The 16,339-nt window shown below is 31.8% G+C and overlaps 2 protein-coding genes and 1 long non-coding RNA gene across 9 annotated transcripts in view; 2 read left to right on the top strand and 1 right to left on the bottom strand.

Annotated features, from left to right (window-relative positions):
• The first annotated feature begins 10 nt into the window (after positions 1-10).
• On the top strand, positions 11-4,896 carry Ras64b (ras-like protein 2). 2 transcript variants are annotated; one of them, XR_014436601.1, is made up of 5 exons: positions 11-381; positions 1,410-1,497; positions 1,650-1,861; positions 2,444-2,689; positions 3,724-4,896. XR_014436601.1 is itself a non-coding variant. In XM_083088392.1 (4 exons), the coding sequence occupies exons 1-4, from the start codon at positions 277-279 to the stop codon at positions 2,636-2,638; spliced, it is 600 nt and encodes a 199-aa protein (XP_082944518.1). In that variant the 5' UTR covers positions 11-276; the 3' UTR covers positions 2,639-4,896. The 2 variants fall into 2 exon arrangements, 1 of the variants encoding a protein (XP_082944518.1); XM_083088392.1 differs by having other exon boundaries at positions 2,444-4,896.
• Positions 388-16,339, bottom strand: part of LOC145965085 (uncharacterized) — an 18,776-nt gene continuing 2,824 nt past the window's right edge. Inside the window, exons 2-8 of one of the 5 annotated variants that reach the window (XR_014436603.1) lie at positions 14,207-16,239; positions 12,137-12,599; positions 8,218-9,256; positions 7,814-7,900; positions 6,993-7,127; positions 2,411-6,073; positions 388-1,118 (exon numbers count right to left, since the gene is read on the bottom strand). This is a non-coding gene — a long non-coding RNA (uncharacterized LOC145965085). Of the gene's footprint in view, positions 1,119-2,410; positions 6,074-6,992; positions 7,128-7,813; positions 7,901-8,217; positions 9,257-9,384; positions 9,489-12,136; positions 12,600-14,206; positions 16,240-16,339 lie in introns of those variants that run through there. The other 4 variants (XR_014436604.1, XR_014436605.1, XR_014436606.1 and 1 more) reach the window with 4 other exon arrangements.
• The window catches only part of LOC145965072 (monocarboxylate transporter 12), a 12,807-nt gene continuing 4,683 nt past the window's right edge, over positions 8,216-16,339 (top strand). The window contains exons 1-4 of one of the 2 annotated variants that reach the window (XM_083088358.1): positions 8,216-9,037; positions 15,048-15,310; positions 15,675-15,801; positions 16,052-16,231. In XM_083088358.1, the coding sequence (XP_082944484.1) occupies positions 9,012-9,037; positions 15,048-15,310; positions 15,675-15,801; positions 16,052-16,231 (596 nt within the window). In that variant the 5' untranslated portion in view covers positions 8,216-9,011. Of the gene's footprint in view, positions 9,038-14,238; positions 14,494-15,047; positions 15,311-15,674; positions 15,802-16,051; positions 16,232-16,339 lie in introns of those variants that run through there. The other variant, XM_083088359.1, reaches the window with a different exon arrangement.

The raw sequence follows: 16,339 nt of genomic DNA, 5'->3' as shown, positions 1-16,339 counted from the left end.
GCTTTTAGCGACTCCGCGGAAAAACGTCCGTGACAGCCCACGCGACGTGGGTATCACATATACGTACGCACACACGCGCGCGCGCGTACGTATACGTTCTCATTTCGACGACGAAGACGAAGACGACGGCGGCGGCTACGCTACTCCCCATTATCGGCGCGCCGTCAGTCACAACACGCGTTCGCGCGAGATGAGCATTTAATCGCGCGTGCGGCGCCAGCGCGAGAGGCTCACGCATACAGAGGCTCCGATAAATCCGAGGCGAGAGGGAAGAAGATGTCGAAAGCCCCTGACAGACAGAGCTACGCGCAAACTTACAAGCTCGTCGTCGTCGGTGGTGGTGGTGTCGGGAAATCGGCGATCACGATACAATTCATTCAAGTAAGTACAGCGTCCGATGTGCCTTGTTGTTTCTCGCTGCTAACTGGGAGTATCTTATTGTATACGTCGTGCGACAACCGAGTGTCACGGATACGTGCATGTCGATTACGAGAAACGGAGTTTGTTTTTTTTCTCGTAAGTTTCTTCCTCGTATTCCTTAATTCTTTCTCATCGAGACGCAATTTCGTTCCCCCGAGTCTTCCGAGTTTTCTTCGACTCGCTCATCGGCCAGTTTGATATTTTTTTCAAATTTCGATTCCTGGAACAGATAAGCGCGAATGACATAATTGTAAAATTCTCGAGCGAGGTTTATCGTTTTTTATCGTGGAGCGTGCGACGTGTTACGATAGTAGGCTGGCTGATGGATTATAAAGTATTATGTCATAGCGTGTGAACGCAATCGTCATATATGGTCATATGCGGCAGCGCCGTGGAACGTCAATCCTGACGAAGTGCGCGAGAAGCGCGACGCGTCGACGTCATCGTCGTCGTGCTTGACGGGTAATGGATCGGCGCCAATTTGCCATCAATCGGTATCCTCGACAACTCGGTACTCGATGACATTTCGCCCTCGACAATCTGTAATTCGCGACCAAAAAAGAATTCTGACAGAATCCTATTTATAACTTTGATAGACGTTCCATTTGATTAAGAAACGCTGCATTAAAGCAAACATGTAGATGCTGTCCAGTTTGAGACCAAAATGCGCTCCGATACATTTTTAACAAAAAATATACCTAAAAATATATATAAATAAATTGCGATAAGTGATATATTTTAAAAAAAGATCAATTTCAAATGAATAAACAAATTTGAATCGAGAATAATGGAATTGTTACATGCATTATCTCATTACAGTTGATCCATGATTAACATATTATTTTATGGCATAATATTAATTATATTTTTTATATAAAATTAATAGCTTTTTTTAGATTAAATTACTTGTCGGAATACATTTTATTTTATCACAAAAATTATATTTCATGTGTGATATTTTATTGTAGACTTCTATTTTTTTCTTTTAGAGTTTTTTCGTGACCGATTATGATCCAACAATCGAAGATTCTTATACAAAGCAGTGCGTTATTGACGATGTGCCAGCTAAGCTCGATAGTAAGTAAGAAATAAGAATTTGCGAGAAACGCTTTTCGCCAAATTATTGATATTTCTTAAGAAAAAATCGGAAAATTCTGAATCATCAATAATCATAAATCCGTGGAATATTTTTTACATATAAGTAAACACATTCTTTATATTTATTTTAGTATTGGACACTGCTGGGCAAGAAGAATTTAGCGCAATGCGCGAACAATACATGAGAAGCGGCGAGGGATTCCTTCTCGTATTCGCGGTCACCGATCACTCGTCTTTCGACGAAATATTAAAATTTCATAGACAAATACTTCGGGTGAAAGATCGAGACGAGTTTCCTATGCTAATGGTCGGGAACAAGGCAGATTTGGATCATCAAAGAAGCGTGAGTATTGTTATGAATAGTAGTGCATAAATTTTCTCATTTTTTCCATTAGAGAAAAAATCGTGATTGTAAAATATATACAAAACTCTAAGCTTATTTTTCGCATCATAAAAATTTGCAATTATAAATCCTTAATCTTAGAAGATTCTAAGCCTTTTTCTTTGAATAGCATTTTTTCTATTGTTTATCCTAGTATCTTTTCCTTTTTACAATATTCTTTCCAACTTCCATTATTCTCTCAACAAAGCTTAGATTTTTAAGCTTTTATATTTTGTTTGAAATGTTCTTTTGAAAAATTCTGCGTCGTTAAATGTCGGTTATTATTGTATTCTATTCGATTTTAGGAACGATATTTTTAGAAAATGAAAGTCTATTTACAGAGAAAATAGTTTCTTATTCTTTTGAATCTGAAACCAGAATGGCATTCTGGTTTCAGAATTTCCGAGCATTTCTCGGAAATTCTCTAGTACTTTAAAAATCTATCAGACATTATTAATAAAGTTGTTACATTATTATTAAAGTTATAAGAGAAAAAAGTATATAACCTACTTGAAGTATCTCAATCTGTTCGAATTTTTTCAGGTATCAATTGAAGAGGCACAAAGTATAGCGCGTCAATTGAAAATTCCATATATTGAATGCAGTGCTAAGTTACGAATGAATGTTGATCAAGCTTTCCATGAATTAGTGCGAATCGTCAGAAAGTTTCAATTATCAGAGCGGCCGCCACTGAAACCAAATTACAAGAAGAATAAGAAGAAATGTTGCATGCTGTAATAAAAAAACTATCTATCTTGACAAATGATTTCTATGATACTAATTGGATCGGTGAGTTCTAATTCCAGTTAGAAAGTATGGTAAATTCGAAATGGCAGAGAGATATGATTCTTAATAATGTACTTTGTCAAAAACTTTTTATACTTTTTAGACATGATTAATTAGAATCGTGCGACATATAAATTATATTAAAACAATACATTGACTAATACATGTGAAAAAATTTAAGTAGGAAATGATCGAATCACACATGTAAATCTTATAAGATATATATTTTGTTTTAATTTTATTATTTTTTAATAATTAATAATTTATAGAATTCAATAGTAATTTTTTTCAATTTTTGCACAAATGAAAACATTATCCCAATGATGAAGATATATAAACTATTTTTTTAATAATTTTTAATAAGAAGAATTGTCTACAAAACTACTGAGGTTGAAACAGTCAACTCGATTTACTATTATTATTTATAATGCAACATCGTTTAAAATGATATATTTTAATTAGTATGACAATGATTAGATTTATTAAGAAACAATTGTACATATCAAACATTTTAGGATCTTTGCAGAATCAAAATCAGTTGAATCTCAATTATTTGATATATTTGATACATTTAATAATTTCGAATATAGTAGTGGGATATAATTATGAAAAATGAAGCAAAAAAATTATCTTGTAATGAAAGTTTGTACAATATATGACCAATATTTTACAATATATGTAAGATATATAAATATATGAGATTCATACTGAAACATAAGAAACCATACATTTCATACTGAAATGTAAGGTATATAATTCTTCTTTTAATTTCTCACTTTAAATAATACATTTAAAAATACTCTCATATGAGATTTGTCAAAATATTTGTTTAATTGTTGTCACATACATGATTCAATGAATATATGTCGATAACATTGTTGGTACATATAATATTAAAAAAAGCACATTTATTTTCAATGTGAAAACAATGAAGGATTAATAATTTTATATGATTTTTAAATACATTTTGTACTCTCTGCCACTTGCCGAAAGTATTTCTGCTATTATTAGCAGTGTTCTAATTCGTCTTCCTTTAGATTGAGTCATAATGCCTAATTGCGAAAATCAAAATGGCGCAGTGATATTGCCAAACGAATGAATTATCAAATATAAACCGTTTATGTTTATGAATTATGAATTTATAAGAATTGTTCAAATTGTTTAGAGTTATCTCTATATATTTACACATAGCACATAGTAGTTGAAATTTTGTGCTATTGTTGTTATAACGAAGTCAGAATGGGGCCAATAACATTTTTAACACACGAACTTGTAATTAATAATATCTTAACAACATATACTCCACAAATTCTAATTAATGCATGCTGTGTAACATTTAATATTTTCAATGGTAAATACAATCAATGAACGTTTTTTGAAACTATTTGTATATGTTCCACATAAACAAATATAAAAAAATATAAGTTTGTTTAGATTCTAATTTTCAAAACAAAATTAATATTTTGCATATTTATTTATTTAAATATGTTCATTATATCGATAATTAAGCGTCTTCCAATATGGTTATTACTTGTTAGATGCACGTATGTTCTATGATGTTATTTTTATTTTACAAAAATAATTTCAATGTGAACGGTATTCTAATAATTTTTGGTTTGTCAAATAATATGACAAAAATATTTAATAATTTCATATTTTTTTCCGCTAACTTATTTCAATCTATGTTTATATCAAGTGGTATAATATCGTATTTCTGGCTAAAAATGCTGTATTTGTGGAGAGATGAAAATGTGTTCAGCAAATTTCGGTTTCACCAGCAACGAGAAATATTTTTAACTATTTCACACATCACATTTCGTCATAGTTATGTTGTTGGTGATACCGATCACGAAATGTACTAATAATGAAGCTAATAATAATGTACTAGTTTTAATATGTAGTTAATAATAATAATATACAATACATTTATAAGTTTACAAACAATATTACACGATATAAATTACAAAATCTTGCGACGATATATCATTAACAGTAATTAATTTATATACGAACGTATATTTTTTGCAAAATGTAACTTGTAATAATTTGCAAAGCGACAAGAACCGAATAAAAAAATTCCATTTATTTTTGTAACTGACTATTTATATGTTTGTAAAAAAATATGTCTATATATATGCAGACTGATTTTTAGATTCAATCTATGTTTGTTAAATAACTTCTGTAAACCAAATAATATGAATATAAATTAATTGTTACTACGTTTCGTTATTTCCAATCTTCTGATATTTTATTTTAGAATGGAATCTCGTTATCAAAAAACTTAACTTTCTATATTAATAAAACTTAACTTTCTATATTTAAATTTTTGAACTTTTTTGAAATTTAGAATTTTTGAAATTTTTAAACTTATATTAAAAAATCCTTTTTGAAATATTCATTTTTTATAAAATGAAACAAAAAAAAATAGTTTTATTTTTACAAACGATGAGTGAAACTGGGTAAAGTAGTGCATTAATCGAATTTCGTAGATTTGACGAAAGATGCCGTCACTTTAATGTCAAAGCGAAACAGAAATGTAAATCGGTAAAGTCGAGAATAAGTATTGTAACATACCGACAAATTGATATTTTTAATTTCGATCAAACGGAAGCAGACTTTGTCATTTCAAAAATGAAAGTAAGAACATAATTAAAACACTTTGCTGAGTTAAAATTAAAAAAAGTATAAATGCATAAAAACAGAAGCAATTTCATAAATGGTCAATAAAGCTCTGTACTATTACATATGACACAATGACTTTATAATATACTTTTATATAGGTAATTAAATTTTTATATAAGATGTTATATAATCTCTATATCTCTAAGCAATTAATGAAACAATCGTATATACTCGTGGCGAGTAATTTTACTTAATCGTTGAATAAAAAATCAAGGTCGAGTAATGCGAAATATTTTAATAAAAATATCGTTTCTCTTATCAATAGTGAATCTAGTTTTTTTATGAAAAGTCTACAGCAATTAATGCAACTGTTTCTATATATAAATAATTTGATGCACAAAATGATACCGTATAACTTAATGCGATTTTATTCCTGCTTCATTTCTAATCATTAAATTTACAGTGACATTATGCGTAACAAAAATCGCGTTGATTATTAGCAGTCGCGTCACGATGCGATTACTCGATAATAACCGAATAACGATAATATATGCAAAATATGCCTCCAACGGCACATTCACCCTAATTTAGAGGCCGACCGATCTCAGGGCGCAAAGTAGTCAGACGAGATTCCCACTGGGCTATTCTTGACCAGACCGGGCTAATATTGATGCGATTACTTCCAGTCATGCTATCATGTCCGTAAATATCTCATCTCGCTTTTTCTTCTACTATCTCTTGATACATCTCTTGGAATACCATGATCTATTTATTAAGAACTCGATTATTTTGATTTTTAGCTTTTTCGATTAGATCATACAATCCTCAAGATTTTCTATTTTAAGATTCTGTTGTAGATCTTTTGTTTTACAATTGTACTTTGAGATTTTTATATCGAGTTAAAGTTTTTTCATACTATGTATTCTTATATTTTTTCATATTATGTATTTAGTCTTTGTACTTATTTCCTCTCTATTTCGTATTGTGAAAATACATACATAAATAATGAATTTTAAAATTACAGTGAAGGAAAATTATACTAGTTCAAAACAGTTTTAAAATTTGAAATAAATAATAAGAATGGCCAATGAATGAGCAACAGCAGATGAACGCTGTGCGAATGCGAGTATTGAATAGAACAATTATAACGTCAAAATAACGCGAAACGTGCGTCATCGCACAGTCGCATAATCATCTGTTGTTCATTCATTAGACACTCTTTATTTCAGGTTTCTTAATACGTTATAGTTTCCTTGGACTTTAAACGCCTGTGTTACAGGAAATCATAGGAGATAGAAAACAATTATTTATTCCTACACTTGACTATTGCTACAAACAATTTTTTCTCTCATTCCAAGATATGGCAGCAATTCCTTCATTCACAGCACTTCGTTCATCGGTCACAAGGTCGCCATAACGGTATACTTTTTCTGAATCCATCAACGCGTTAAGAAGACCGAAATTGTCTATTTTAGGAGTTCGTTTTAGCACATATTTACGTTTAACGGTCAGAGAGTATTTCTTTTTTCCGAATATTACGGTAAAAGACGCAACAAGTTCCGCGGTTTTTCATTCGGAGCTGGCGACGATGCATCCGAATGCACTCTAGCAAAAGTTAGATCGTAGGAAAGAACGCGGCGAATACCTTCTTGCGCGAGAGTACGTCGAAAAGAAGAACGTTTACCGTAATCGATGCCGTCTTCTTTGTTCGCCAACTCGGGTATTCCGCGGCAAAACCAGTTCTCGAGTTAGTGCTTTGCTTAGGCTTGGACGTACGTGTATGTCGAATCATGAAAGCCGTCCTCGCACGAAAAGCGACCTACGATGAAAAACATTATGTTAATAATCGCACGTGGAAGATTGCGAAGGTAGTGAAAGGTGTACGCTGTACGCTCTGGCGTGCTATCAAGAGAGAGAGAGAAAAAGAAAGAGAAAGAGAAAAGAAATATGAAAAATACCCCTTTCGCGGCGTTTCAATCCGATCACAAAAGCCGCGGAAAAACGCTGATAAAAAATAAAAATAATTATATATCTTCATGATTTCTTATCCGGTTAAGGAAGAAAAATTTTTTTTCCTTAGAAAGATTATTATTATTACTTCTTTTCTCATTATTTTATGCGATATCACGCGATTTTAATATTCGTTTTTGTTAATCAATATTAATCGAGAATGAAAAATTAGAATAGATTCTGATATATTTTGAAAAAAAAAAAATTAAAGTAATATATATATTTTTTTCAAATATAGCATATGTATATGTATAATAAAATCAACAATATCGAATTAAGTCTTTTGAATGATCAGCAACCTTTCGGATCTTCGCCCCGTCATGCTTTGCGTATGTTTCTCGGGTTCAAGTAATAACAACGCTACATGCGCGCAGGTAGTCTTCGAGAACGGGTGAAGAAGGACGAAGAAGACGAAGAAGAAGAAGAAGAAAAGAGGAGAACTGTGGGATAAAAATAGCATGGTACAGTCGCAAAATAAAAACTAATGATGCGAACCTGCAGAATGACGATCCAGACTCGCCGAGCAAGGAGGGGCTCGAAGAAGAAGGAGAAGTACAAGGAGCGGAAAAGAAAGGTCGTTATCTAAAAGGAAGATCAGGATTCACCGCCAGAGGAGAAAGATGAGCAAAGAAGAAGCTCCCCCATATTCTATACAATTTACAATCAGTAGAATAAAAGATATCGATTATGATATATATTGATAGGATATCATTGATAAAGTTAAAAATTATTTGTTGCAAATATAATAATTTTTTGCTATCATTATATTGAAATAGAAGAAGCGCGAACTCTCTTGAATGGAAACTACTTAATTTTTCACTTCTTCGCGGCGTATCTATTATAACGCTTGACAACTTTTAATAGAGTTATAATTATGGTAGTAGACTTTACATACTTACAAGAATTATATCATACATGCTCGTTCCTTGTTCTCTTCATTTTCTCGATAATAATGAGAACAACATATATTAATCTTCAGATTTTATTCCAAAAATGTGCGGTTCGCACATTATATTTGGCCTAATATCCTTAGGAGATCTGATATCCTGCGATATGCATAAAGTAATTTATGATTTAGTATCTTTTGGAAGTCGGCAGATATCACGACATAGCGCGATGGTGGGAGCCGAGCGAGCGGTGGTTGTGCGTGCAGCGGAAGAAATCTCCCACCCTCTCGGTGATCGCGTGTTGGATCACTCTACTCGACTTGTCTCCACCTTGTACTCTCTCCGCGGTGTACCGGGAGCACCTCTGTGTAGTAGTTGAGTTAAAAGTCGGCATTGCCAGCCAGCCAACCATCCAGTCAGTCAGCCAGCTAGCAAGTTCATCAGGTGGTCAACTCGAAGAAAACAATCCTTACGTGCTCATCGTACGTGGTGCACACACCGGTCTTATAATGGCGAGACGCGGTGACCATTTTGGTACGATAAAAGTCGAGGGCAGCCTTCGGGTGTTCTTGCGCCGGTTCGAGAAGAGCTGAGGAAATAAAAAAGAAGAGGGAGAGGAACGGGTTCTCCAGTGCCAGTGTGCAGTCTAGTCGAAGACACAGGATGATAGCGAACGTCCGATGAGCATCCTGCTTCCCGTTGCCTTCCTGCCAAAGAAAGAGTGAGAGAAAGAGAGCAGACACCTTCGGGGTGATTGAGCTACTGCCACTTCCATCTTTTCTCCACCACCGCGATAAGACTAAGAGATGCCGAAACGAGAGAAAATGTCCAGGTGAGTGTGCAATTATTATTATTATTGTCTTCAGATGAAAACTAGTTGGTCGGATCATTGTTGATCATTGACTTAAACTGCTCTAATATTCAAATCATTAACTTGACTAATTGTGTCAAAATCCTGGACCTCTTTAGACTCTCGTGTTTTATGTACTTTCTGCTGGATCATATACGTTGAACTTGATTTTTAATTTGGGAGATTGTTTTAATGTAGAATCTGAAATATCAATTGTTAGTCTTGAGAATTATTTCAACAATTTCAAAACTCATATCATGAAGCACATACAAATATATATGTATAAATATAAAAATCAGAAAGAGATGATACATCTCTTTATGACTTACCGTATTTTTCCATATCTCTTTATTGTTCTGATTTGTTTTATAAATATAAATATAAGAATATAAATTGATTTTTCTTTTCTGCATCAACTTTATTATTTAATTTATGGAAAGAAAGCAATTTAATATGTTATTTAGGATAATGAGAGAAAAAATATATATTTTCTAAAACACGCGCGCGTATTTGCTTTAAATGTTACGTATTATAGCACAAATAGCGATAAAAAAACATAATCATAAATATAATATAAATATAAATACTTTTTCGTATACTTTAGAAATATCCTCAGATCATAAAATATTTTTATTATCAAACTTAGATGCAAAGAAGATATTAAAATACAATGCTAAGTAAGAGCATGTTAGATTTGTTGACTAATAAAAAGAGAAGACACAAAAAGAGGATATTAGATTTGTTGACTAGTGTCATTAGAGCATGGTAATTTTGTGCATCGCGTGTCTCTCCTCATGTCATACAATCTTATATATGCTTGATTTATGAAACCTAGAAAGAAACATACATGTTCGTAAATATATCTTATATTTATGAACATATATATTCGTAATATATATTTTATGCAAATGATATTGTTATTGTATTTCCATTTATATACTTGAAAAATGAATTTCCGTATGTATGCGTCCAAGAAATATATAAACTCTAATTAATAAAAATTTGTTTACATTCCGCGTAACGAAAGATAGAGAAAATTATGTAAAACATTGCTTAGATTTTAATTTAACTAGATCTCTTCATAACTGCAAGAAAATAGCAAGAAACGCGAAAAAATAAACTATTCGATTTGTAGTGATGCTGCAAAATCAATTTACAGCTTTATTTAGACACATCGCGAATAACATAACATGCATCTTTAAACTTTGCCAAAAACAATAATGCATTATTTAACATCGAATTAACACGTATTTCTCTTTGCTTATCTATATATTATCTATAGCTTTTGTTATCTATATATATCTATAATTGTATGTCGGTTTCCCTCAAAGTGAAAAAAGTGAAAATAATCTGAAAATCTCATTCTTTATCCAATTAGTAATAAAACAAAAAGAATATACGTGCAATTGATCGTTTACAAGGGACAGTTACTGGCTAATACTCTCCACGTATGCGCGTATTTTACATCTATCCGTTAACTTCGTATCAAAACGTGTTTCACCTTTCGGAGATTTTACTTACGAATATTAATTCATCGTAATGCTTTAAGGCGTTTGAACATTAACGAGTCGTTTGTTAGTTATTGCCCGCGCTATTTTATGCACGCTACGGCGACAGAGAGTCTTAAATTCACAAGTATATAGATGCTTGGTCTGATGGTTATGCGAGAAACTCGTAAAATGATATTAAATAAAATTTAAATGTCAAATTGTTTAATGTCATAACGGCCTGTCACGGTTGTGTTACCTGTATTTCCTGTGAATGAATACTAAGTTATACACGTTATAAAATATCTTGAAAGAATTTTTTGCATTACCGTAATAATCGCTGTTTATTGCCAAATAGGCAAATTGTGCGATTTGCTTATTAAATAATATTTTCCTCGCAACTATTTATATAAGGAAAGCTTGTAACTTTTTTCATTGTAAAATCTAATAACGCATATACACACATAAACAGTAAGTAGAACATAATGCGTTAGAATTGATCACAAATTTTCAATATATTAATCCATAATGAATATGCAAATATTATTATTTTTATAAATATAAAAAAACATTCTATATTTGAAATCTTTTAATAGTTCTATAGTAATTTGCTATAAAAATAATTAAAAGAATAAAGCTTAATTTTGATGCAGACTCTAATTCTTCTATATATTCTTATTATTTCTTATGTAAATAGAAATTATCAGACTTTTATTAACGTTTTTCATTAAGCACGTTGATAGAGTATATGATACAATACACTTATATACTCGACAGTTTTGAATAGTTCTTCATTATTGAAAAGTAGATTTAAAATTTGAACAAATGTCATCCAAGGTTATTAATATTTGATCAACTGATTTTTTATTATTTCTTATGTAGATAGAAATTATCAGACTTTTGTTAACGTTTCTCATTAAGCACGTTGATAGAGTATATGATACAATATACTTATATACTCGACAGTTTTGAATAGTTCTTCATTATTGAAAAGTAGATTTAAAATTTGAACAAATGTCATCCAAGGTTATTAATATTTGATCAACTGATTTTTTTAACAAACAGATAATGCGAACGGAACAATAAAATTAATTAGCCAGTTTCGATTTAGTTCCTGTTTTTCTTTTTTTTAATGGCATAATAAATGAATTTTAGTTGATTTAACATTGACATTGACATTTAACATTAAATGATAAATAGAATTGATAATTGATTGAAACATCGAAAGATTCTTCACAAGAGCGTCAGATTTTTAAAAGTATATATTTAACATAATTTTTTTATCATTAATCTGTAGATGTATGTAATGATACGTTCACATTTAAACTTCCGGCTTTAAGAATGTATTAACAGAACCGATAATTTTTATTCACTTTGTGAAATAATGTATTTGACATAATCTCTTTGCATTATCTCTAGCGCAAGTAATGATATGTTCATTTTTAAACTTCCGGCTTTAGAAATGTATTAATAAAATCGATATTCACTTTGCACATATATGTGTTTAAAAAAGAAATATTTGACATAATTTGTCACTTTATATATGTATGCACATGCAAAATTATTCATTTTTCATTACTAAAGAAATATATACCTTGGGAAAAGAATCCGCTATTCTTGCTTTGAATTCAAAATATCTCAAAAATTTTTAGCTTCCTTCACATCGTATTTAGCAGGTCAGATATTATTCATCAGCCCGTAGATATTATTCATCATTGTTGACGAGAATACCAAGAAAGAGACGGGGAGGATCTTCGAATTCGAGCGATCAATCGCGATGTCAATCATCCCACGCACTTTGTTCTGATCGGCAGCACTCGCAATCGCGTTCAAACTTTTTACGCATCCGTAGTAAAGGGAATCATTCATGGAATATCTAGGCGTGTTGTTTGCGAGCGATGTGTCTATTTGCTGCATAGTAGTCGTGTAACCGTGTGGCCGATTACGGGACTTTTCTCACCGTTGCGCCGCACTATTGACGCGACACCTCGCCTCGGAATAAAAGATGCAAATGCAGATGATGACCCTCGCGGCGCCGATTAATGAAATTAAAAGAACTGAAAAGAATCGAATATTATTAATATTTTTAAATCTGATTGAAAAATATCTTAATACATATTTTTTAAAAATTTACTTAGATCAAATACGATAAAAAGTAAAAATATTTTATATCTTCATTTTTCAATAAAAATAAAAATATTGAAAAGAAATCTGACGAGCATTTAACGATCTGTTTTAAATTGTAGTTTATCAAAATTTGACAAAAGAGTAACAGAATTCTAGCAAAAATTTCTCCAATTTTAAACAATTTCTAAATAATTCTCTTAATTGTTTCTCTAATATTAATTATTATTAGATAAAATTCTGGCTCATAAAATCTTTATAATTTAAATTAAAAATTAACATATTTGATATATTTAATTGATAAAATTAAAAAAGAAAAACATTTTTGTATGCAATTTTTTTGTTTCATAAAATGTATAAAGAACTGGTACTAACATAAGACCCGAAGTATATTTTTTCTTTGTAGTCAATTTAATTTCTGATAAACTGACTTATTTTAAAATAATTTGTTTAATAATCTGAATCCGTTATTGGGATTTAAAATATTAAATAAATTATTTGAAATTAAACGGATAGATAGGAAATAGCCCATTTACTATATTACCTATATTAAAGTATTCCTATTGCGAGAGTATTTATATATTTTTACAAGTTTTAGAAGATATTCGTCTATCGAAAAGACTAACATTTCAATAATATTACCGACATATTACTGAAATCTTTCAATAAGATTGCATTCGAAATAATTAATACGGAGATTGAAACATTGAAGAATTATTACAGAATTGATCATGAGATATTTATGTAAAATTGCTAATATTTCAAGTGGAATATTGCAATGTTTTAGGTTTTAGAAATACACAAAATTATAACTTATAATCGCCAAAATTGACTTCTAACACAAGTTGACTTATTAGCTGACTGATAGTCGACTATAAGTTGACATTCAGGCTGATTTTGAAGTCTTTAGACTTCTTCTGCCGACTGACAGTCAACTAACTGTCTACTTGATGCCGTATAGATAAATATCAATGCTTTCCTCCCTCTGTTAAACTATCAAATTTCTACTTTACGTTTCCAGTCATTCTCGACTAAATTAACATAGTAGATACAAAACGTGATGAAAAGTTCAAATCTAAAAGCCGCATAATTATCATTAGCTACGTAATTCTAAATTAATAGCCGCGTGCCACGCGATAGGATCGCGTGATGAGTAATACCGAGTATCCGTCAGGAACGGGTTGATACGCGACTGATGCGCGAGAGAACATAACTTGCTCGTCATCGAGATGTTAATTAATACGACAAAGACATAAATCGAACCGAGACGTCAATGAGTACCGCTAAGTATTTTATTTTTATCATTTACTATATTTTGGTGTCTTCGCATCGACACGTTAAACGCCGTAAATATCATTTTAAAAGAGAATAAGAGAGAGTTAGAATTATTCGTTTATCTATGGTTTCAAAAAAAGAAAAAAGGAAAAAAAATTCTCGATAAAAAGATTCTGCTCTCCTACTTTTTTAATCCCGAATGGATCGATATCTAATTAAAAGTTTACTTTTCGTTACTTAACATTTTTAATAATTTTAAACCAACTTTTAATTCTGAGGTCTCTTCCAAGGTAATCCCCATGATGTTTGCTTTCTATCAAAACGAAAGATAGATGCAGTAGTCTACGAGAATCTTGTTTAACGACTTTCATCCTATAGGTTTCCGATGTGTGCGGTGTTCCGTGATGTATAAGCAATCGGGATATTAATATAAGAATCTTAGATATACTCTCTCTTTCATATGCGACTAAAATAGTTTCTCAACTATATATTTCTCGTGTACGTTTATAATTAGAAGAGCAAATCGCGAATAATGCTTCGAACTCGTCGCACGTAAGTACACATGGAAGTTTTTCCCCGACGTTTGCGAGTCGATCATGAATGATAATGGGACACGTTTTACGTTACAATTCCAACGAACGCGAATTTCCAATGAAAATTGTACGTGCGTATTCCCGGTGCGTGCACAAGTGAACGCGCAAAGTTATCGGTTGTACACAGCCGAGTGTGAAAAGAAAATCCTTCAGGGAAAAAAGACTGTGTGGCTGATAGTGCAAACAATCGCGCAAAGGAAATACGCCTCTCATTTCACTACTTAAACATCATTAATTTTGTGATAAAAAACACAAGATATGATAAAAAAATTAATGAAACTTCTTCACGAAATTGATGTTTCATGCAAAGATAATAGAATAATCCCATAGAACTTGTGTCGATTTTATCGAATATCGTCGCTTCGATTTCTCTATCGCGTCATTATGAAATAGTGTAATCAAGGATATCACTAATGCTGGATCTATCCTTTTAATGCCGACAATAATACTCCTCTTACCTTCGTGCGGCAGAAAGTGTCTATTATAATCTACGCATAACGCGAATGTTTGCAGTCGAGAATCACAGGAAACTTGCACGCGGCCTCATTGCGTTGCGATAGAAAAAAGCATGTCGACCAGGAAAACGAAAATGATCCCGCCGGACGGTGGATGGGGCTGGGTAGTGCTCTTCTCCGCTCTTGCCGTCAACTTCCTTATCCCGGGTACCGTCAAGTCCTTCGGCGTGTTCTTTGTCGAGTTCCTGCACGTCTTCAAGGCATCCTCCACGGCAGCTTCTTGGATGCCGGCGTTATGTTACTTTCTGTACAGCTCGTTAGGTAAATACAATTCCGTAAGAATGTATTAATCGTTGGTTTAAATCCGCTTGGAATTTTAATTTTTTTTCTAAGAGAGCACACATGTCAATTGCATTTGATTCGCAAAGTGTTCGACGTATCGAAATATTTTTCATGGCATCTAAAAAATTTTAATTATTAGACTATATTAGTAAGACACATTTTTACCATTTAATAAATATTTACGAATTTTATATTTCTTTAATTTAATTGTATTATTCTTCTCGATAAATTTTTAATTATATACACGAAAATTTATAAATATAAAATTTCGCTAAAAAAGAAAATTAATATTGCGCAATGTATATTTCTTGCACAAAAATATAAAATTAAAATTTTTCTGCAGGTCCTTTATCTAGTATTCTGTCGACCAAGTACTCTTATAGAACTGTGACTCTCATTGGCGGCACTTTCGCGGCCAGCGGGATGATGCTAAGCTATTTTGCTAATTCAGTTACTTATCTTTACGTCAGGTATGTTGTTCCATTCATATTTGAAGACACGACAAGTGAATAGATAAATAATGGCTATCAATGGTTTTAGTAATTATTAAGACATTGTATAACATGGCCATATTGAGAGAAATACTTGAGATGATTTTAGGTCTTAATAAAGCGCATAAATAATGTATGTTAAAGTATAAAATCTTACTCTGGAAGATAAGAATTTAAAATTTTCATTTTGTAGCATTTTTCATAGACTTAACAATCTTCTTATACGCAGTTATGGACTTATGGTCGGAATCGGTGCTGGATTATCATTTCCACCGACGGTTTACATCGTCACGCAATACTTCGAGAAGCTACGAGGGGTAGCAAACGGTTTGTGCATTTCCGGCAGCGCGATTGGCACTATAGTGCTACCACCGTTATTGCAATATCTGCTGGATTGCTTCGGATACAGGTAATTAACTGAAAAAAAAAAAAACAAATAAAATTACATGTATTCTTGATAATAATTACCTTAAGATAAGATAAGAATAAACATATAGAGGAGCAATAAATATTAGAA

The sequence above is a fragment of the Camponotus vicinus genome, unplaced genomic scaffold (assembly GCF_025532165.1).
Source record: "Camponotus vicinus isolate PSW18456_S1 unplaced genomic scaffold, iyCamVici1.0 SCAF_14, whole genome shotgun sequence".
Classification (NCBI taxonomy): Eukaryota; Metazoa; Arthropoda; class Insecta; order Hymenoptera; family Formicidae; genus Camponotus; species Camponotus vicinus.
Note: the sequence above shows the minus strand (reverse complement) of the source record. Positions and strands in the feature narration are given on the sequence as shown.